We start from the raw sequence: 23,940 nt of genomic DNA, 5'->3' as shown, positions 1-23,940 counted from the left end.
TCGATTTTTTGGGTAAAATGACTGACATCATTACAAAGTAGAATTGGTGGCGCAAAAAATAAGCCATCATATGGATTTTTAGGTGCAAAATTGTAAGAGTTATGATTTTTTAAAGGCAAGGAGGAAAAAACAAAAATGCAAAAACGGAAAAACCCCAGGTCCTTAAGGGGTTAAGGCTTTTGAGTGGTGCCATGGAAAGGGTGTTACTACAGTACTGTAGATTTAGGAGGAATATAAACCTAAGAAGGGGATATTTAGTATTTTTTCTGCAGGATACTGTACATGCATTTTTTATGTATGCAGTGGTGCCCATTATATTCTTTTTTCAAACATACACATTGCAAGATTATTTTGATACCAAAGTACTACTGTTTTATAGTGCAAGATCCTTTATTAATGGTTTCATTTTAATCCAGAATCACAATTTCAACAACAGATTTTTAAATCTGGAAATATTTACAAAAACATTTAGTAAACATTTTTGTATGTATTTATTCTATTTGTAAAATCAAAATTCTAGATAAGTCCATATGTGGTTTCTTTGTATGTATTACCATTTCATTCTGTATGAATGTGGAAATATCTTCTTGTGAAGATATTCAACAATTTCTTCATCGATGTGCAAGTTATGGATTTCATAAAATGGTATCTGAAATGGAAAACAGAGTTGCTATAAATACCGTAATTTTACCTGAAACAAAAATAGCTCTACGTCTAACAAGATATAGATGTTTAAAAGAGAATGTTCACTTTTCAGCATTTATTTTTTAGCTTCATAAGTCCAAAATTCTGAGCTGATTAGAGTAATCCCTTTAAAGCAGTACCAGCTCTCTTTTTCTGAAGCAGATCTCCAAATCCCCTGCATCCCCTGTAAATCCCATCAATGATAAATTCTGTCTGCCTGTAACCCCTATTAGGAGAAGATAAGGAGTTAACCACGTATGATGTATACAGTATATTGATCTCAATAATAAATCATTATGGAATAAGCTTCTTGACCTATCCTTGTAGTTACTGCAACAAGCTGGAATTTTATTTAACTTTACTTTAACTTTATTTAACTGGACTGTGTAGGGAAATTGGAGCTCTGTAGAACATTTCTAAGGTTTATTTACCTTGGGGTTTATTTACTAAGAGTGGAGTGGAGTTTCTTTGTGGGTTTTGATTTTCAACAGGTATTTTCCCAAGGTATTTCCCCAAGGTTTCCCTACATTTTGCACTTTTCCTAACGTTTTGCTTTTTTTTTTTACACCTGTTACGATCTTGTCAGGTTTTTCCCAGCTCAAATCCACCTTATTTTCTGTGGAAACCTTAGTAAATATTTTGGGACCACGCCCACTTTTTCCAGTGACCATGACCCCTTTTCGGGTTTTTCTTGTAAAATGGAGTTTGTTTTTTTTTGGTCGCAAATTGTGTCGCATGTAACGTTACATGCGACACAATTTGGGTGCAAAACCCGAGAAAAAATAGTCGGGATCACATTAGTAAATAAACCCCAATATGTTGAACCCAAAGTGACAATGTGTTAACAGAACATAAACGCTTTATGAAGAGATATAGTAATATATATAGGAAGGTAATACATTAGGATTATTTTGTAATATTACTTTTGTAATAATTTTTTGTGGCTATCAGTATGGCCCAATGATGTGAAGTTCAGATTTGTGTGCAATATATATTACACTGTAGTAAAAAAAAAAAAATCACAGATATGACACCAAACAAAGTTTAAAGGGGTACTCCGCCGAAACATCTTATCCCCTATCCAAACCATAGGGGATAAGATGTTAGATCGCGGGGGTCCCGCCGATGGGGACTCCCGCAATCTCCACTGCGGCACCCCTGTCATTCGGTGCACAGAGCGAACTCCACTCCATGCCCCATGACTGGCGATGCAAGCTGCCACGCCCCCTCCATTCCTGTCTATGGGAGGAGGCGTGACAGCTGCAAGCTTCCGTGTTCTGGATGCTGCCGTTGCCAGCACGGAGATCGTGGGGGTCCCCAGTGGTGGGACCCCCTGCGATCTAACATCTTGTCCCCTATCCTTTGGATATGGGATAAGATGTTTCCAACAGAGTAACCCTTTAAGGTATGTTTCATCAAGCCAGAATGTTCAGCTGTTAAAGGGGTTGTTGGATATAAAATAAAAGACAGAACAAAGAAGAGTTTAAACCTTCAGGATAGAAAACTGCTAAATAATCACAGACTAAACTGTCTAAAAATAGTCTTATTTGATCACAGTGGCTGATGCTGTTTGATTAACTAGATGTACAGATTTAGACTGTCTAGTTTAAAGGGGTACTCTGGTGAATTAATCCTATATAATATTTACTCAGGGAGGGGTTCAGTAAAAACTAAAACAAACAAAAAAAAAATCCAACAACCCTCTCTCTGGAATCACTTAACTCACTTCCTGTGTCAGTCACTTCTGGGGTTTGCTGACCTTAGGTCACATGGCCAGTCATCCAATCAGCGGCTGAGGCAGGACAATGATGCTGCCGCTGATTGAATGAGCAGCCGTGTGATGTCACGTCACCAAACCCTGCCGGCAGTGTGGGAACGGGGAAGGTAAGAGAGGGTTGTTTTTTCTGCTGTGCCCCTCTCCTCGCAGATAATACATATGGTTAATTTACTGGATTGCCCCTTTAACCCCTTAAGGACACATGACGTTCTCATACGTCTCCATTTCCGAGTCCTTAAGGACACATGACGTATGAGAACGTCATGTGTTTTACCGGCCCCCCGAAACCATCTGGAGCGGAGCCGGTCCCCGATGCCTGCTGAAATCGTTCAGCAGGCATCGGGGCATATCGCCCAGGGGGGTCATGATGACCCCCCATATCGGCGATGGCCGCAGATCGCTGGACAATTCAGTCCAGCGATCTGCGGCGGATTCCGAGTCAATCGGGTCTCCAGTGACCCGGTGACCCTGAATTATTGGCTGATCGGGGCCCTTATGGGCATGCTGGGACTTGTAGTTTTGCAACAGCTGGAGGCACATTCTTTCTATGGAAAAGTGTACCTTCAGCTGTTGTGTAACTACAACTCCCAGCTTGCACAATCAGCTAAAGTGCATGCTGGGAGTTGTAGTGGTGCATCTGGTGGTTGCATAACTACAACTCCCAGCATGCCCGTTGGCTGTCGGTGACTGCTGAGAGTTGTAGTTTTGCAACAGCTGAAGGCACACTGAGTTAAGTAGCAAACCAGTGTGTCTCCAGCTGTTGCATAACTACAATCCCCAGCATCCCCAGCCAAAGTAGTATGCCTCCAGCTGTTGCATAACTACAACACCCAGCATGCCCTTCCGCTGTCCGTACATGCTGGGGGTTGTAGCTTTTGCAACAGCTGAAGGCACACTGGTTGCAAAACACTGAGTTTGTTACCAAACTCGGTGTTTCACAACCAGTGTGCCTCCAGCTGTTGCAAAACTACAACTCCCAGCATGCACTGATAGACCGTACATGCTGGGAGTTGTAGTTTTGCAACAGCTGGATGTTCCCCCCCCCCCAATGTGAATGTACAGGGTACACTCACATGGGCGGAGGATTACAGTAAGTATCGGGCTGCAAGTTTGAGGTGTGGCAAAATTTCTGCCGCAGCTCAAACTGCCAGCGAGAAACTACTGTGAACCCCCGCCCGTGCGACTGTACCCTAAAAACACTACACTAACACAAAATAAAATAAAAAGTAAAAAACACTACATATACACATACCCCTACACAGCCCCCCTCCCCAATAAAAATGAAAAACGTCTGGTACGCCACTGTTTCCAAAACGGAGCCTCCAGCTGTTGCAAAACAACTACTCCCAGTATTGCCAGATAGCCGTTGACTGTCTAGGCATGCTGGGAGTTTTACAACAGCTGGAGGCACCCTGTTTGGGAATCACTGGCGTAGAATACCCCTATGTCCACCCCTATGCAAGTCCCTAATTTAGGCCTCAAATGCGCATGGCGCTCTCACTTTGGAGCCCTGTCGTATTTCAAGGCAACAGTTTAGGGTCACATATGGGGTTTCGCCGTACTCGGGTGAAATTGCCTAACAAATTTTGGGGGGTATTTTCTGCTATTACCCTTTTTTAAAAATGTAAAATTTTTGGCAAAACAAGCATTTTAGGTAAAAAAAATATATATTTTTTTACATATGCAAAAGTCGTGAAACACCTGTAGGGTATTAAGGTTCAAACTACCCCTTGTTACGTTCCCCGAGGGGTCTAGTTTCCAAAATGGTATGCCATGTGTTTTTTTTTTGCTGTCCTGGCACCATAGGGGCTTCCTAAATGCGGCATGCCCCCAGAGCAAAATTCGCTTTCAAAAAGCCAAATGTGACTCCTTCTCTTCTGAGACCTGTAGTGCGCCAGCAGAGCACTTTTCACCCCCATGCGAGGTGTTTTCTGTATCGGGAGAAATTGGGCTTCAAATTTTGGGGGGTATTTTCTGCTATTACCCTTTTTAAAAATGTAAAATTTTTGGGAAACCAAGCATTTTAGGTAAAAAATATATATATTTTTTTTACATATGCAAAAGTCGTGAATCACCTTTAGGGTATTAAGGTTCACTTTACCCCTTGTTACGTTCCCTGAGGGGTCTAGTTTCCAAAATGGTATGCCATGTGTTTTTTTTTTGCTGTCCTGGCACCATAGGGGCTTCCTAAATGCGGCATGCCCCCCAAAAACCATTTGTCGCTCCTTCCCTTCTGAGCCCTCTACTGCGCCCGCCGAACAATTAACATAGACATATGAGGTATGTGCTTACTCGAGAGAAATTGGGTTTCAAATACAAGTAAAAATTTTCTCCTTTTTACCCCTTGCAAAAATTCAAAAATTGGGTCTACAAGAACATGCGATTGTAAAAAATGAAGATTTTGAATTTTCTCCTTCACTTTGCTGCTATTCCTGTGAAACACCTAAAGGGTTAAAACACTTATTGAATGTCATTTTGAATACTTTGGGGGGTGTAGTTTTTATAATGGGGTCTTTTATGGGGTATTTCTAATATGAAGACCCTTCAAATCCACTTCAAACCTGAACTGGTCCCTGAAAAATAGCGAGTTTGAAAATTTTGTGAAAAATCGGAAAATTGCTGCTGAACTTTGAAGCCCTCTGGTGTCTTCCAAAAGTAAAAACTCATAAATTTTATGATGCAAACATAAAGTAGACATATTGTATATGTGAACCCAAAAAAAATATATTTGGAATATCCATTTTCCTTACAAGCAGAGAGCTTCAAAGTTAGAAAAATGCAAAATTTTCATTTTTTTCATCAAATTTGGGGATTTTTCACCAAGAAAGGATGCAAGTTACCATAAAATTTTACCACTAAGTTAAAGTAGAATATGTCACGAAAAAACAATCTCGGAATCAGAATGATAACTAAAAGCATTCCAGAGTTATTAATGTTTAAAGTGATAGTGGTCAGAATTGCAAAAAACGCTCCGGTCCTTAAGGTGTAAAATGGCCTGGTCCTTAACCCCTTAACGACGCAGGACGTATATTTACGTCCTGCGCCGGCTCCCGCGATATGAAGCGGGATCGCGCCGCGATCCCGCATCATATCGCGTCGGTCCCGGCGCTAATCAACGGCCGGGACCCGCGGCTAATACCACACATCGCCGATCGCGTCGATGTGCGGTATTAACCCTTTAGAAGCGGCGGTCAAAGCTGACCGCCGCTTCTAAAGTGAAAGTGAAAGTGACCCGGCTGCTCAGTCGGGCTGTTCGGGACCGCCGCGGTGAAATCGCGGCGTCCCGAACAGCTGATCGGACACCGGGAGGGCTCTTACCTGCCTCCCCGGTGTCCGATCGACGAATGACTGCTCCGTGCCTGAGATCCAGGCAGGAGCAGTCAAGCGCCGATAATGCTGATCACAGGGGTTATAGGGGTCAGAAGATGACATTTTTAAACGTATAAATTTTCCTGCATGTAGTTATGATTTTTTCCAGAAGTGCGACAAAATCAAACCTATATAAGTAGGGTATCATTTTAACCGTATGGACCTACAGAATAATGATAAGGTGTAATTTTTACCGAAATATGCACTGCGTAGAAACGAAAGCCCCCAAAAGTTACAAAATGGCGTTTTTTTTTTCGATTTTGTCGCACAATGATTTTTTTTTCCGTTTCGCCGTGCATTTTTGGGTAAAATGACTAATGTCACTGCAAAGTAGAATTGGCGACGCAAAAAATAAGCCATAATATGGATTTTTAGGTGGAAAATTGAAAGGGTTATGATTTTTAAAAGGTAAGGAGGAAAAAACGAAAGTGCAAAAACGGAAAAACCCTGAGTCCTTAAGGGGTTAAGGGGTTAAAGGGGTATTCCAGGCAAAACCTTTTTTTATATATATCAACTGGCTCCAGAAAGTTAAATAGATTTGCAAATTACTTCTATTAAAAAATCTTAATCCTTCCAATAATTATTAGCTTCTGAAGTTTTCTGTCTAACTGCTCATTGATGAACGCACGTCCCGCGAGCTGTGCATGATGGGAGAATATTCCCATAGGAACTGCACAGCTCCCGGGACGTGAGTCATCAGAGAGCAGTTAGACAGAAAACAACAACTCAACTTCAGAAGCTAATAACTATTGGAAGGATTAAGATTTTTTAATAGAAGTAAGTTACAAATCTGTTTAACTTTCCGGAGCCAGTATATATATATAAAAAAAGTTTTGGCCTGGAATACCCCTTTAAGTTTAGACCTATAAGCTGATTTAAGTCACAGAAAATTGCAAGCCTTAGAAGTACTTGAAAAGAAGTCTAAAATACTAAATAAATGTGTTGCTAGGCATGTACAGTACATCATTTTTTGTGCAAATTGCAAAATAAATGTGATGCTTCTGCAATTGTACATTTCTTCCTAATATGACTTAAAAATAATAAATGTACAACAATTGGGCAGTAACCGGGTTAATGTTTGCAAAAGACCTGGCTGGCTGAAATGGAATCTATATAATAAAACAGAAGAAACAAGGTTACAGTGGGTTAAAGAGGAGTCACGGAGTGTGGAGGAATAAATGAGTGTTATCTGGTGATAAATCTGCATTGGCCAATGATATAATGCGCAACTTTTATTTATCTGGTGCCACTGTATTAAAACATATAGAGATGAGACATGAAGAAACAGTCACATCCCTTTCCCTTTTTAATGATACGCAGTTGCATATTAGGTAAAAGGTCAAGGGAAATTGTACTTATTAATTCAACATCAACAGTTAATACACAAGTCGACAGAAATATTTTGAACACTTTGTCATTCCATAGATAGAAAAAAAGATTCAGTCGTGATAAAGTCATGTTTCAAGATAACATAATTTGATCAATGCTTTTGATATGACATATCAAGTTGGTATTTATTTTTAAATCAAAGCACCATTAAAGGGTATTCGTTTACATACACCTTTCTTAAGATCCCACTGCAGCATCTTAATGGGGTTGAGGTCTTGACTCCACTTTAGCCTTTTTTACTTGCATTTAATACAAGATGGCAAGACATGCCTTCTTGTAAATGCAACATTACGGCAAGGCTGTGTCGTTCAGAGATGTAAATATGCATTCACCCACCAGAAGTATCAGACTGTGCCGTCCGTGCTGTCTTTTTTGTCTTCTCTCCATCTCACTGCAAGCTAGGTCCCCTTCTGATGTCACACAGTGGAGCCCGGCCTCCTGTCTAGTGACTTTTACAGAGGAACTGTGTTACAATGGGTGGGCGGGTTCCCCCCAGCAGTGACTCAGAGCATGCAAGAAGCACAGGGAAATGTAGTTTCCTGCACATGCATGGCATGAAGTGGAGAATTACACACATAGTAAATGTAGTAGTGTAGGTGTCCATGGACAATGATGCACACAGACTGGCTACACAGGGGAATGGGGACATCAGGGAGCGATTAAAGGACATCTGCAGGGTTACAAACACTTCTCCCCTATCCTCAAGATAGGAGGTGTTTGATTGCGGGGGGTCCGAACACTGGGGCTCCTTTAATCAAGCATTGATCCTATTACCTCCCACTATCCCCAGGTGAGGTGAGGGAACTTACCCAAGATTTCCACTCATGATCTGGTCCTGCAGGACTCCTGCTAACGGGAACGGAGTTCCTACTGTGGAAAAGGTGCAGGAACTCAGTTCCCACGCGTTCCTGCAGGACTTGAGCCCTGACTATCCCTGATTGCTGCCATTCTTTTTGGTCTTCCCTTTTAACACAAGAAAGGCTGTGAGACATTGAGAAAGACTGAGCAGGCACTTCATTGTGTCAAGAGGTCACCAAGACATGGTCAGCAGACAGAACTGGGCATTCCTGAAATGACAGCAGTGGGGGATTCCAACAGGTACTGTTTTGTTTTTTTTGTACCTTTTCAGCCCAGCTATTCCACAAAAACGTATAATGTGCTATACAAGTGCTTGAGCTAAAGAATTGAACCCACCTGTACAACATGATATCCAAGTAATTTTAAGTGTCTTTGTTTGATACATTCTTTTCCGAGAAGATTATTGCTGTTGGAGCAAAATCTTTTTTCATCATCAATGCATAGAGCTATTCTGTTTAGAGAAAAGAAAAAAGAAAAACTAAAAATGTCAAAATGAAAACTGAAAAGGGGAAATTTATTATTGACCACTTGAACAAAAATAATAAGCTGTATGTTTTTATCCCTCCCACCAGTCCCTATACCTAGTGCAGCTTCTAACATAATTCTTTGTCAAACACACTAAGGTCAATTTCTAAGAAATAAGTTACAGAGGGCCTAGGGCCCTGACTATTTTATTTTTGCCTACGTGCACATCTATATAACAAAAAAACAGCAGAGCTTCCCATGGGATAGTATGTCAGGATATTTAAGCAAATTCAGGCTCTTGTGAGGACATGTGCAAACGTTGTTTAAGACGCAACAGCTTATGGGTGCAATATAATCCAACAATTTCTGTAGATCAAGTGCACTGCATGCATTCGGAATATCCCACCAGATTTCGCCTGGCCAGAGATTCCATAGTGTGAAGCCAATGGGGATTTTCCGGGTGGAATGTCCGCCTCGAAAACTGCGCAGTGTGCACTGTGGATTAAAATCCAATTGCCTCAATGGGACTCTGCTGCACCAAAATTTTCAAGTAGAATTTCCAAACAGAATTCTGCCAGGAAATTCCATTATGTGAAGCCGCCCTAAGGCTAAGTTTCCACTTGGTTTTTTATCTGGCAGTTTTTGGATATCTGCCACTGCAGTTTGTGAGCCAAAGTCAGAAGTGGATCCATAAGGGAGGAGAAGTGTAAGTCCTTCCTTTATATGTCCTATTCCTTTTGAATACACTTCTGACTTTGGCTCAAAAACTGCAGTGGCAGTATTCCAAAAACTGGCAGATAAAAAACCAAGTGGAAACTTAGCCTAAGAGTTCTGAAGATGAATATTATGCTACTGATTCTTTAACTTTTATAACTTGACTAACCAACATCTCACAATCTTTCTTCTGTTTTATTTAGGATGAATGATAAAAGCGAATTCACCTTCCTGATATCCTATTAAGTACCGTATTTATCGGCGTATAACACGCACTTTTTAGGCAAAAATTTTTAGCCTAAAGTCTATCTGCGTGTTATACGCCGATAAGCCGCTGCAGTTCAATGATTTAAAGCAGGCGCTTTAAATCAATGAACTGCAGCGGCTTTGCAGGTGCAGAGACAGCCAGCGCTGCCGGCTTCTCTGCCCCTGCCTGCCCTGGGGTCTAGAGCCCTGCTGCCGGCCCTTCTCTCCCCCTGGCTATCGGCGCCGCTGCCCGTTCTCTACCCCTGACTATCGGTGCCGGCGCCCCATTGCCGGCGCCGATAGCCAGGGGGAGAGAAGCGGCGCCGGCAATGGGACAGCGGCGCCGACAAACAGGGGGAGAGAAGGAGCAGCGGCACCCATTGCCGGCGCCGCTGCCCCGTTGCCTCCCCCCATCCCCGGTTGCATAATTACCTGTTGCCGGGGTCGGGTCCGCGCTGCTTCAGGCCTCTGGTGTGCGTCCCCTGCGTCGTTGCTATGCGCTGCACGGCGCGGCGCATGACGTCAGTGCGCCGTGCAGTGCATAGCATAGACGCAGGGGACGCACACGGGAGGCCTGAAGCAGCGCGGACCCGTCCCCGGCAACAGGTAATTATGCAACCGGGGATGGGGGGAGGCAGCCGCGCCGGCAATGGGTGCCGCTGCCCCTTCTCTCCCCTTGGCTGTTGGCGCCGCTGCCCCATTGCCGGCGCCGCTTCTCTCCCCCTGGCTATCGGCGCCGGCAATGGGTCGCCGGCACCGATAGTCAGGGGGAGAGAACGGGCAGCGGCGCAGACAGCCAGCGGGAGAGAAGCGGCGGCAGCAGGGATCTAGACCCCAGGAAAGGCAGGGGGAGAGAAGCGGGCAGCGACGGCCTCTCTCCCCCTGCCTTTCCTGGGGGTGTATCGGGGTATACACGTGCACACACACACACCCTCATTTTACGATGGATAAAAACTTTTTTTACCCAAATATCCTTGTTAAAATGAGGGTGCGTGTTATAGGCCGGTGCGTGGTATATCCTGATAAATACGGTAACTAAATAGAACAGTGGTCTAGTGTTATCAATGGTCATGCACATAGGCATAACCTCCTGGTTATCACTGATCCATGCTCCCTTATATCTTAATCTCAAAATAACACCACCTTGTACTTTGTCACATCATATTTTGATATGCCAGCTTTTCTACAGCCTACTACTGTTAATATCTGCAAAACTATGATACACCTTGAGCTTACCACCTTGATGTACTGAAAAAATGTTGGAGATTTCTTCAATTGCATCAGTTAGTTGTACATTATTTTAGCAATCTGTGTTTCTAAAGCAGAATATCCCTTCAAATAGTATAATTGCAAAGATAGCACAGTAAAGAACTGCTTCGTATTTGTGCTAAAATGTTTCACAGCATGCTTACCTTTTACTGGATTTCTTCAAAATGCAGTGTGGCAAAACAAATCCATTTTCATCCAAGCCAATTTCTATATCTAATAATAATCGAAAATAAAAATAAAAACTGAAATTGACTATATTATTACATTTGACTGTAATTCGTGTTTTGAGGGGTTATGATTACATATTATCTATACACTTTTTTACCGATTTCCATTTGGTTATCATATAACAATGATACTAGATACCAAACTAGATTAACTAATGTGAATCAGCTGCTACATTTAACAGATGAATACAATTTCTGGAAATGTGAATTGCTAAATAAATTTAAATACTGCTCTAATAAGTTTTCTAAAAAGCATTTGTTTCATGGGGTGGTCCTACTAGGAAATATATTTATATTTATTTAAGAACATGAAAAATTAACAAGATTTATGATAAAAATGAAGAGGTATTACATATACTTACTGTACATATTCGAGTATAAGCCGGGTTTATCAGCATGATTTTTCATACTGAAAACGCCCCCTTCGGCTTATACTCAAATCTCTTCAGGCATACCGGTGGGGGGTGGTGGGGGGGTTTGTTTGGGTGGTTTGGCTGGGCCATCCATCTTCACTGCAGGGACCATCCGCACTCCGGTGGGAGGGTGAGACGATCCGGGCCGTCCATCTTCGTCGGGAGGCCCTATTTTCCGCTTTGGGCCGGCCCCGGACTAGTGACGCTGCATTGACGCTGCCACGCAGGGACGACCCTGACATAATGGATGTCTGCTGCGCACGGACATCCCTGCGCTTTGGCATGAATGCTCGGACCAGCTCGCCATCCCCACCGGTATGCGGACGTCCCTGCAGCTACTAGGCAACAGGAAAAAACAGAGAGAGCAACAACTGGGGAGGTGAGTGCACAATGAAAGGGGGTCTGTATGATGACAGGGGGATATTGACAGGGGGTGATGATGACGGGGTAATGATGACAGGGAGGGCGGTTGACAGGGGGTGATGACGGGGGGGTCTGGATGATGACGGGGGAATGATGGATGATGACAGGGTGGGGGGGGGGATGATATATTTCCCTCCCTAGGCTTATACTTGAGTCAAAAAAAATTCCTAGGTTTTTTGGAGTGAAATTAGGGGCCTCGGCTTATATTCGGGTCGGCTTATACTCGAGTATATATGGTACATAGTATATGGACCATTTGGTAGTCAAAATGTATATCGATGTTCAAGTCCACATACTGAGCTAAGTTTGGGTGAACATTCATTCAGTCACTCCCCCCCCACCACCGGCAGATCATCACTCCTTTACCCAACATACTGATTCTCTGTTCATTGTAAATCATCATATATAAATTGCTTCTATGCTGCTTGCCAAGGAAGCAACACGGTAATTACTTCCCACTTATGAAGACAAAAACTGTCCAGAGTAGGAGCAAATCCCCATAGCAAACCTCTCCTGCTCCAGACAGTTCCTGACATGGACAGAGGTGTCAGCAGATAGCACTGTGGTCGGACAGAATAGAACTATACAACTTCCTCTGTAGTATACGGCAGCTGATAAGTACTGGAAGGATTGAGATTTTTTAACCTGTTAAGGACCCATGACGTACCGGTACGTCATGAGTCCGCTCCCGTTCTATAACGCGGGGCCACGGCAGGGGCCATAGCGGGTCAGGCCCGGCCTCTAACAACGGCCGGGACTGATGGCTAATAGCATGCACTGATCGCGGTGCCACGCGCTATAAACCCTTTAGACGCGGCGCTCAAAGTTGAACACCGCGTCTAAAGCGAAAGTAAATCATTGCCGGTTAGCTCAGGGGGCTGTTCGGGATGTCCGTGCCAAAATCATGGCATCCTGAACAGCTGTGAGACAGCAGGAGGGTCCCTTACCTTGCTTCCTGGTGTCCGATTGCCGAATGACTGCTCAGTGCCTGAGATCGAGGCATGAGCAGTCAAGCGGCAGAATCATTGATCAATGGTTTCCTATGAGAAACCATTGATCAATGTAAAAGATCAGTGTGTGCAGTGTTATAGCCCCCTATGAGAGCTATAATATTGCAATAAAAAAGTGAAAAAAAAAGTGAATAAAGATCATTTAACCCCTTCCGTAATAAGTTTGAATCACCCCCCCCCCCTTTCCCATTTAAAAACAAAAACAAAAAACTGTGTACCGTATATACTCGAGTATAAGCCGAGTTTTTCAGCACGATTTTTCATGCTGAAAACCCCCCCTCGGCTTATACTCGAGTGAACTCTCCGCCCTCAGTGGTCTTCAACCTGCGGACCTCCAGAGGTTTCAAAACTACAACTCCCAGCAAGCCCGGGCAGCCATCGGCTGTCCGGGCTTGCTGGGAGTTGTAGTTTTGAAACCTCTGGAGGTCCGCAGGTTGAAGATCACTGCGGCCTTCGCCATCATCCAGCCCCCCCCCCCTCACCCCCTTTAGTTCTGTACTCACCTCTGCTCGGCGGGACGTTAGGGTGCGCTGGTCCGGTGCTGCAGGACTGTCCGGTGGGGAGGTTGTCAGGTGGCATAGTCGTTCCGGGCTGTCATCTTCACCTCTTCTCCGTGCTTCAGGCCCGGCCCCGGAATAGTCACGTTGCCTTGACGACGACGCAGAGGGACGTTCATTACCAACGTCCCTCTGAGTCATCTTCAAGGCAACGCCTCTATTCCGGGCTCGAAGCGTGGAGAAGAGGCCCCCCCGGTGAAGATGGCAGCCCGGAACGACTATCCCACCGGACGACCTCCCCACCGGACAGTCCTGCAGCACCGGACCAGCGCACCCTAACGTCCCCCCGAGCGGAGGTGAGTACAGAACTAAAGGGGGTGAGAGGAGGCTGGATGATGTCGAAGGCCGCAGTGGTCTTCAACCTGCGGACCTCCAGAGGTTTCAAACCTACAACTCCCAGCAAGCCAAAAACAAAAAACTGTGTACCGTATATACTCGAGTATAAGCCGAGTTTTTCAGCACGATTTTTCATGCTGAAAACACCCCCCCTCGGCTTATACTCGAGTGAACTCTCCGCCCTCAGTGGTCTTCAACCTGCGGACCTCCAGAGGTTTCAAAACTACAACTCCCAGCAAGCCCGGGCAGCCATCGGCTGTCCGGGCTTGCTGGGAGTTGTAGTTTTGAAACATCTGGAGGTCCGCAGGTTGAAGACCACTGTAACAGACATTGACAAGCGGTGATGAAGAAGGGAGGGGTGATGATGATGACATGTGGTGATGATGACAAGGGGATGATGAAGGGGGGGTGTGGGATGATGACAAGGGGATGATAAAGGGGGGGTGTGGGATGATGACAAGGGGATGATGAAGGGGGTGTGTGGGATGATGACAAGGGGATGATGAAGGGGGGGGTGGTATTATGACAAGGGGATGATGAAGGGGGGGTGTGGGATGATGACAGGGGGATGATGAAGGGGGGGTGTGGGGATGATGACAAGAGGATGATGACAAGGGGATGATGAAGGGGGGGTGTGGGATGATGGCAAGGGGATGATGAAGGGAGGGTGTGGGATGATGACAGGCGGTGATGATGAAGGGGGGATGATGACAGAGTGATGATGATGAGGTTGTTAATGACGGGGGTCTGGATGATGACAGGGGGGATGATTTATTTCCCACCCTAGGCTTATACTCGAGTAAATAACTTTTCCTGGGATTTTGGGGTGAAATTAGGGGCCTCGGCTTATATTCGGGTCGGCTTATACTCGAGTATATACGGTATATGACAATTACCGTATATACTCAAGTGTAAGCCAACCCAAATATAAGCCGAGGCACCTAATTTTACCACAAAAACTGGGAAAACGTATTGATGTGAGGGCTCATTTTTTGCGCCGTGATCTGTAGTTCTTCGGTACCACTTTTGCTTATATTTTACTTTTTATACATTTTTTATTAATTGTTTTTGGAATAAAACGTTACAAAAAAGCAGCAATTTTCTACTTTTTTTTTTATATTTACGCCGTTCACCATTTTATTACGCTTTTTGGGGGGTAAAATGGGGAAAAGGGAGGATTTAAAATTTTATTGGGTGAGGAGATTTTTACCATCTTACCATTACTTTTTATTTTTTCGATCTGAGACCAAAGCAGAAGACCCCAGGAGACGGATGGAACCGATCATCCATTTTAAGTGCCACACTACTGCAGATGCTGTGATCTGTATTGATCACGACATCTGAGGGGTTAATGTCGGACATCAGTGCGATTGCTGATGTCCACCATTACCGGTGGGTCCCTGACTGCTGACAGCAGCCGGGACCTGCCATGCATGATGCGAGCAACGGTCTGGTGCTCATGGTCATTTACATGACGTAAATGTACATCATGGTGCGTTAAGTCCCACCACACCATGACGTACATTTACGTCCGATGTCGTTAAGGGGTTAAAGGATAACCCCCATTGTAACTAAAAATATATATACCGCCCGGGCTGCCATAAAATAAAACAATTCCGTAAATGGCTCTGTTCCTCCGCCGGCGTCTTCTTCCTTCCTGCTTCAGCGATATCCCGCCTCAGCAGCCAATAGGCTAAGCGGCAGTGTGATGCACTGAGCCACACCATTGGTGACCTAGGCTCAGTGCCTCCCACTGCCGCCCAGCCTATCGTCGCCAAGGGGGGGGACATTGCTGTGGCCGGCGATTTGCTGACCGGCAGCGTGACGCACTGAGCCATGGGAGAAGCAGGAAGACAGCGCCATGGGTATACACAACAAATAAATTATTATAGACAAGCACCCAATACCAAAACTAGCAGAATAACATTAATACACTTACCTAGTATGTAACCCTGTGGAGATAGGACCTGGGAAGCGAAGTACAGTTTTTCTCCTAACAGGCCAATCAACCCCTTTTTAACCTTTTTGTACATAATCTGATCGACCTTTGTTTCTATTGAACATCCAGATGTACTCAACGATTTTAGTCTGTATTTTGGAAAGAGTTTTGGACCCTAAGTAAAAATGTTAAACAGAAGATTATTTTTATATAAAAACATCTTTACACATAAACACAAAGTTAAAAGGGTTGTTTCATGATTAAATATCTCACATAATCTAATTTATCTAATATTACTTTCACATGTTTGTCATGACACCCCTGGTGTTCTTTCCATTTTGTGTCTGGTATTACAGCTTAGCTCCAAAAACCACACACAACCAGTACATGTGCATTATTTTTGGAAGAAAGTAGCCATGTTTTTCTAATCCTGGAAGACCTTATAAAAGTGTCCAGTGAGAGTGCCTTTTCTAGTGTGCCAATTCTTATTGGCTTACATGTACAACAGCAGAAATCACTCCACAATCCACTCAGCTACTTGACACGTGAGACCATGGGCTCAGGACAAAGAAAAAAAATCAACCATAGGGCACAATAACAGATATGTAAGAGAAATATGTTGACAATGGACATTGTAACCCCTATGGTTTTTTTCCAGGAGCCATTGTAACCCCTTTGTTTTTTTCCAGGAGCGAAAACTCTTTTTACATTTCCAACAAAAACAGGGCTTGTTTTATGTTGGATGACTGGGGTGTTTTGTAAAAAAAATCACAAATTTAGTTACGATTACAAAAACAGCAGAAACATAAGTAATAGCGGAAAAAAATAAGATACGCTAATATCCTTACAAGTAGCACAGCGAGTGAAACAGAGCACAGTCAGACACATAAGGTTGCCATATCAAGGAGTCATCCCCATCCAAGGTTGTTAAAAAAAACTAAGAAGCTCTTGGATCCAAAGATCCTAGGAGGACCAATTGATGGAGTAAGCAAATGAACAGTAGAAAAAACAGAACTAAGACAACTAAGAAGTAGTGTAGCACTGGAAATACCGGCACTCTTTAAAACTCCAGATTTATTGCAGATTTAAAAAAACTCATATATATATATATATATATATATATATATATATATATATATTTGCTCATTTTATATATTGCTCTTTATTATCTTCCTATTTATTCCTCATTTTTTCCACTGTTGCCGTACATATACATTCTCCATATAAATTATATTCTTACCCCGCGTTCATTAAATTCTTATTATTTACTTAAGAAGAAAAAAATCAAACTACCGTATATACTCGAGTATAAGCCGACCCGAATATAGGCCGGGGCCCCTAATTTTACCCCAAAAACCCAGGAAAAGTTATTGACTCAACTATAAGCCTAGGGTGGGAAATACATCATCCCCCCTGTCATCATCCAGACCCCCGTCATTAACACCCTCATCATCATCACCGTGTCATCATCCCCCTTCATCATCACCGCCTGTCATCATCCCCCCTTCATCATTACCCTGTCATCATCCCCCCTTCATCATCACCGCCTGTCATCATCCCACACTCCCCTTCATCATCACCGCCTGTCATCATCCCCCTGTCATCATCACCGCCTGTCATCATCCCACACCCCCCTTCATCATCACCACCTGTCATCATCCCCCTGTCATCATCCCACACCCCCCCCTTCATCATCACCACCTGTCATCATCCCCCTGTCATCATCCCACACCCCCCCCTTCATCATCACCACCTGTCATCATCCCACCCCCCCCCATTCATCATCACCACCTGCCATCGGCTGTCCGGGCATGCTGGGAGTTGTAGTTTTGAAACATCTGGAGGTCCACAGGTTGAAGACCATTGAGGGCGGAGAGTTCACTTGAGTATAAGCCGAGGGGGGTGTTTTCCGCACGAAAAATCGTGCTGAAAAACTCGGCTTATACTCGAGTATATAAGGTATACTTTACCTGTCCGACGTCTCAGATCATCCCTCTGACCCTCCGCCACCGTCGGCTTCTTCCCAGCACTCTGTCTCCTTCATCTTCTTATTCGTCACCGCCGATATCTTCTCCCCGCACTCTGGGAATCTTGTGATACCTCAGCAGAGTGGTCATCACCTGCTGTTGGGCAGGAATCCTGTCAGTCAGGTCTCTCAGCGATGCAGTACAGCCTCTCCTATCACACTCTGGCACTTGGTGAATTTGTTACAAATAACATACCTTGTTAATTACTAAGTTAACTCATTTAATTCTTAACTTATCCTGCACTACCATCTAGTGGCCAAAGCAAATTCATTTCTATTGCTACTTTACCTCACAATTTACTGTATTTTCAGTATATACCCTATTATATACATAGTCTCTATATATTTCAAACATATTTTATTGGTGGCTATTTTATTATTCCCAAATGGATTTGTCTGATGAATCCAGAAATCTCTCCAGGGAGATACATCCCCAACCATTAAACACTCATATGGTTAGTCATGAACACCTTCAAAATATGGTGGATGATTCCGTGGCCCGCTCTGTTCACTCCTCAGTCCAATCTGCGGTCACGGTTTTGCAAGACAGCATATCTAAATCCGTCTCCATGGCGTTATCACGCTCCTCTAATACCAACCCTAAAACCCCTTCAGACTATTATTGGTCTCCTGAAACCTCAGTTTCAAAACTGGCCAAAGGTTTTTATGTCCCCAAAAAAGCTATATCCAAAAGACATAATACCGCTGACGGCAATGTTCCCCCTAGAAAACAATCAATAGGGGTTCGCGAAGATAATTTGCTGGATGACAGACCTAATGTAGATCACCTTGACTGTGCTTCACAAACAGATTCTATCCTCTCCCCGAGAGGAGTAACATAATAAAAGGGCTCAGAAAATCGCTAAGCGGTTAAAACCCAATTCTTTTAATGAACCTGATTCGGATGAATCTTCGGATTCACAAGAGGATGATGCCATAGATGACTACGAATACCTCTCGCAAGAGAGTGATGAGCTTTTGGAGGACCCTGATATACAGGAAGAAACTTCTTTAGTGGAATCGGATCCTTCTTGTTTTGATCCATCCTTGATCTGCCACCCAAGATCAGGGGAATGGCTTCCCAATCCTTTAGTAGCAAAATTTTAACTATCAGGATAAATAAAGGTATGGACATGGGAACCCGCAATAAATTAAAAGCAGAATGTCCAAGACCTACTCTTCCACATAATTCTTCTGTGACTCCAGAACTTGATCCCATTCTAAACAAGTTTCAGATGAAAACGGGAAAAAATCCCCAAAAGGGAATTGAGTTTTAAAGCATGTCAGGATAAACTACTTGATATCCTAGGCCCTTTGTCTAAAATTCTTAATTTAGTCGAGGAATCATCTGCCTCCACCAACCAAGTGGATACGGAAATTTTAAAGGGCTGGGCACAACATTCCGTATGTTTTTTAGTCAACGCTAATACTGCCTTATCTACGGAGCAGAAACGCTCTATCCTCATGAAAACAGACCCCCAACTTACAAATCTTGCCTCTAATGATCCCACGCATCCCACTGAAGGCATGTTATTTTAGAAAGATTTTATACACCAGATGGGAAAATATGTAGGACTTTTCTCCTCAATTAACAAAGCACAGACCTCTTTAAAGAAGAGGTCTTTTCCAACAGTGTTTTTTAGTAGTGCCGGAAAAGGGAGGAGCCACTTTTCCGGCCGCTATCTCCCACCCAGACAACAACCACGAGGCTCCTATCAACAAACCAACCATACCAACAACCCTACACGGTCCAACCTCCAAATTCCCTACCATTCTTCCCTTACCGAGCAAGAACCTGGCGCCCTAGAGGACAACGGAGGAGTCCCACATGCTAAACCAACTACAGGTAAGTCTTCCACTTTCTTCCTACAATCTTCCATTGGGCGGAAGACTCATACATTTTTTGAAAAATTTGAATATGATTCCTTCAGACTCTTGGATTCTGAATACTGTATCAGGTTTCCTAATAGAATTTGTGTCTCCACCCATCCAATACACTCTTCCTTATCCTATTCGATTTTCGATGACAGACCAAAATCTGATCAATTCAGAAGTGACAAATCTTATCACAAAGAAAGCCATTATATCTGTCCCTCAAAATTCGCCAGGATTCCTCAGCAATCTTTTTCTTGTAAAAAAGAAAGACGGAGGTCACAGACCTGTCATCAATCTGAGACTACTCAACAATTTTGTTGTGTACAGACATTTCAAGATGGAAGGCATCCATCTCCTAAGAGATATATTACTAAAAGACAATTGGTTAATCAAAAAAACATTCCAATTCATCCTTCTTCCCAAACATTTCTTCAATTTCTTTGGAACGATCGAAAATGGCAATTCACCTGCCTTCCATTCGGCCTATCATCGGCCCCATGGTGCTTCACAAAACTTCTGAAGCCAACTGTTGCATTACTCAGAAGTCGAGGAGTACGGCTTATTATTTACCTCGACGATATTCTCATCATGGCCCAATCCGAAAATCTTCTTCTCACTCACAGAGATTGGACTTCATCTTTCCTCTCCAACCTGGGTTTTCTTATCAACCTCAAGAAATCCATTCTTCTCCCATCTCAAGAGGTAGAGTTCTTAGGTTTTCTGATCAATAGTCAATCAACCACTCTCAGAAGGGGCCTGACGAAGGGGCCTGACGAAGCGCAAAGCAGCGCAATACAGACCGTGGCCCGGAGACGTCTGCTGCTACCCCACGTACCATCTGAGCCTACCCATTGTGCTATCAAGCTGTACTCTTTGCTTTATGAATACATGACTTCATCAAGCTCCCGCTGGTCCTGGGTGAGTTGCTCCATTATTTCCTGCTCTACTTGAATATATGTCACTATTGATTTTGTTTAATTTGAGCACCCCCCGCAAGAGCACCTATACCTCCTGGAAGCTGTACCCTATCTAGTGGATTCGTACACTAGTTTTTTGTCATATATGCTTTCGGTTCCTCCACCAGTGCCAGGTTTCCCTCTTTTTACATATTGAATCAACTATGGTTCTAGTCGTCCCTTGGTGGTTGACTCAACCTTGGTTCCTTCAATTACTTCACCTCTTAATAAATTATCCTCATATTCTTCCTTCTGTTCCGGAGCTCCTCCAGGACCCACTTGGCAACTCTTATCTGTTAATCTTATCAGATCAACTAGTTCTAATGGCCTGTCTAATTTCAGGCATTCCAGAGCGACCTCTCCACTTTCTCTCACATCTAGAGAACTCCTCTCCGATGCTTGGGCTCCAGGTACCAGATCTGCTTACAGATCAGCCTGGAAAATTTGGCTTCATTGATGCCCCCAAAGGGATTTTTATCCCTTACAAACATCTCTCTCTAACATCCTAAATTTTCTTTCGGCATCCTTTGATGCTGGTAGAGCTTATAGAACTATCAACTTATATCGCTCCGCTATTTCGGCTAGACATTCTCTTATTGATTCCGTTCCAATTGGTAGACATCCTCTCGTATGCAAACTATTGAAAGGCATACTTTCTTACCTAAATACAACTCTACCTGGGATGTGAATGTTCTTTTCAATCTTTTCCTTTATTGGGAAGATAATGATTCTTTATCACTAAAATTACTTTCATTCAAACTTACCGTTCCTTTATGTCTTACTGTTCCAAACGTATATCTGATGTTAGAGCTCCTGATATAACTAGAAGACAATACTCCCCCGAAGGAGTTATTTTTACAGTTTATCGTCGTACAAAAACGAACTTACATCCAGTATTCTATCCAACTTTTCCTCATCAACACAAACTCTGTGTCGTACGTTGTTTACGCTTTCTAAACGGAATCTCTACGCTCTCCTTCTTCCTCTCAACTTCTGATTTCCTTTTGTAAGCCTCACAAACCTGTTTCTTCCAGTACTTTAGCCCATTGGGTTAAATTAACCATGGCTATGGCTGGCATTGACGCCTCTAATTTTGGTGCTCACTCTACTAGAGGAGCTGTATTAACGAAATTATTTCTATCTGGAGCTTCTCTTTCTGGTATCATTAAAGCGACAAATTGGTCATCCGACTCAACTTCAAAACGTTCTATTTCAGACCTGATTCCCACGCTTCTATGTTACTTTTGTAATGACAAATGATGATTAATATTTAATTATGTTTTATGCTTCACTTTAAACTAGCATAATAGGAGTGTCTTGTATTTCAATAAAATTGAAGATTTTCCTATCCTTGGTGAAGGAAAATATAGATTTTATTAAAGACAAGACGCGAGTATTATCCCTCCCAATGAACTCATCCCTATGATTTTTTTCATTGTTTTTGTTCTCGCAGACACTTAAGAAGGCTATCTCCGAAGAGACCTCCATTCTTCTACTGAAATTTCTTTCCTGATGAAGAAGTTTCTTCATGTTCCGGTTCTACTTTACCAGATTTGATTTTCCTGCTATGGACTATTTATCTTCGCTCAAAAGAAGAAGGAAGATATATTAACTGTCACTCATAAATGCTATACTGCATTCTGATTGCTTCATTTAGCATGTTAGCATGTTTGGCTACATCATGCTTACGTTTTTCAAAATGTTTTCTTATATATTTACATATATATTGTTTTGCTGCTTAGATAGTAAAAGAGATTTTAAAGCATAATACTCACGTCTTGTCAATAAAATCTACATTTTCCTTCACCAAGGAAAATCTTCAATTATTTTTCAACTCTTTCTTTTCTTTTATCCACCATATTTTCTAGAACAAGCAATTATTCAATGATTAAATCTTGAAACCTATTCATAGGCAGGCATCTCGAGAAAACTGGGTAAAAACGCAAAGCTTTTACTGTACAATTGCATGGCCTCAGAATATGTTTCTCAGATACGGAAGAGCAGGTAGTATCTAGTACGAAAACATGCATACATAAAATATCAAGAATCAGTCAGGACAGGAGAACTTACAGAAACTATTAGCAAAACACTACATTAGGCAATGAATAAAGGCATCAAAAACACAACACAAAAGAGAGGCAAAAAGGCGCTAACAGAGAGGGGATATCCCTAAGCTTCCTCCAGGATTCTAGTAGATGTAAGGACATGTAGAAGCAACCTGGCAGATGGTTTAAAGAGTGTTTTTAAATGGACATTGAAAAGCTAGATGGCAGAGTCTAAGGGGATCCAGATATACAGAAGGTTCCGTAATAAAGACTGGACATCACGCCAATAAGGCAGTAACAAACCTCACCTGATCAGAAGGCAACTGACCCAACCTGTCCCCCAGAATCTTGGCAAAAAGTTTAAAAGGGTACTCCACAGGGTAAGGGCAGTTATAACACATTAGGATCACAACACCTCCTTGCTTCCTATTTATGTTGTGTAAACAGTAGGAGAGTTGTATAAGGCAAAATTTAATTTTCCAGTATTGTCATGGTGCATCTCTTGAACAAATGTTATATCCACTGACTTCAATTCCCGTAGGAGTAGTCGCCGTGTAACATTCAAATTCAAGTAAATGAGAGAGAGAGAGAGAAAGTTTGCTTGGTGAAATGTCCTTTTGATTTCAGATACAAATCTCCTTGGGCACGATGATGCAGGATAAAGAACAGGCAGATAATTTAGAATTTCCAGGCTTTTTGCACAGGGGAGAGGAGGCTTCAGGCACAGGTCAGCAGTACGAGGGGAGTCCCATGCAGGCTGTGTGTAAAGTACCGATTAGAGAAGAACTCCAGCCAAATGAAATTACCTTTAAATAGCTGCACATGTTAAAGTTTTACATTTTTTCTAACATAAAAGTGTTTCTCTCAGCTTTTCTTCCAAGCAGGAAGTCCAGTAGTCCTTAGCACACATGATGACTGTCAGGCACCACTTTAATGTGTTTAGCGTCCATTTTGGGCCAGACACAACACTTTGCAATGTCACACTCCCTTGTCTTCAGCTCAGAGAGCAGAAAGCTTCAGCATGTAGTGTGTGATTGTCCTTGATTGGCTGAGGCCCCCACACCTCCATCATCTATATGACTATTTGATCAGCTCAGTTCTCTCAAGGCAGCCCCTCCTGTAGCTCACACAGGTAACAAGTGCAGGAGCTGATGGTTTATGTAGTTTTTTTTGCAGCTGTCAGATGGATTTTCAAAGGCTGTTTATAAGGGCTATGGAGGTCCAATTTTGAAACAAATCAGCTGGGATATCTTGCTGAGTTATTGTGAGTATATATATAATTTAAGTTTTTATTTTAACCACTTTTGTCTGGATAGCTCCTTTAAGAGGCAGAAGCTGGGGCATGCTTAGAATGATATTCGA

At 43.0% G+C, this 23,940-nt stretch overlaps 1 protein-coding gene across 4 annotated transcripts in view; it reads right to left on the bottom strand.

The window, feature by feature from the left end:
* Positions 1 to 377: 377 nt before the first annotated feature.
* Positions 378 to 23,940, bottom strand: part of FASTKD3 (FAST kinase domains 3) — a 77,051-nt gene continuing 53,488 nt past the window's right edge. For all 4 annotated transcript variants that reach the window (XM_056520721.1, XM_056520720.1, XM_056520718.1 and 1 more), the window contains 4 exons: positions 15,677 to 15,851; positions 10,915 to 10,984; positions 8,414 to 8,528; positions 378 to 649 (listed from right to left, as the gene is read on the bottom strand). In XM_056520721.1, coding sequence (XP_056376696.1) covers positions 551 to 649; positions 8,414 to 8,528; positions 10,915 to 10,984; positions 15,677 to 15,851 — 459 coding nt within the window. In that variant the 3' untranslated portion in view covers positions 378 to 550. The remainder of the gene's footprint in view (positions 650 to 8,413; positions 8,529 to 10,914; positions 10,985 to 15,676; positions 15,852 to 23,940) is intronic.

The sequence above is a fragment of the Hyla sarda genome, chromosome 5 (genome assembly GCF_029499605.1).
Source record: "Hyla sarda isolate aHylSar1 chromosome 5, aHylSar1.hap1, whole genome shotgun sequence".
Classification (NCBI taxonomy): domain Eukaryota; kingdom Metazoa; phylum Chordata; class Amphibia; order Anura; family Hylidae; genus Hyla; species Hyla sarda.
This window is presented reverse-complemented; position numbering and strand designations above follow the sequence as displayed.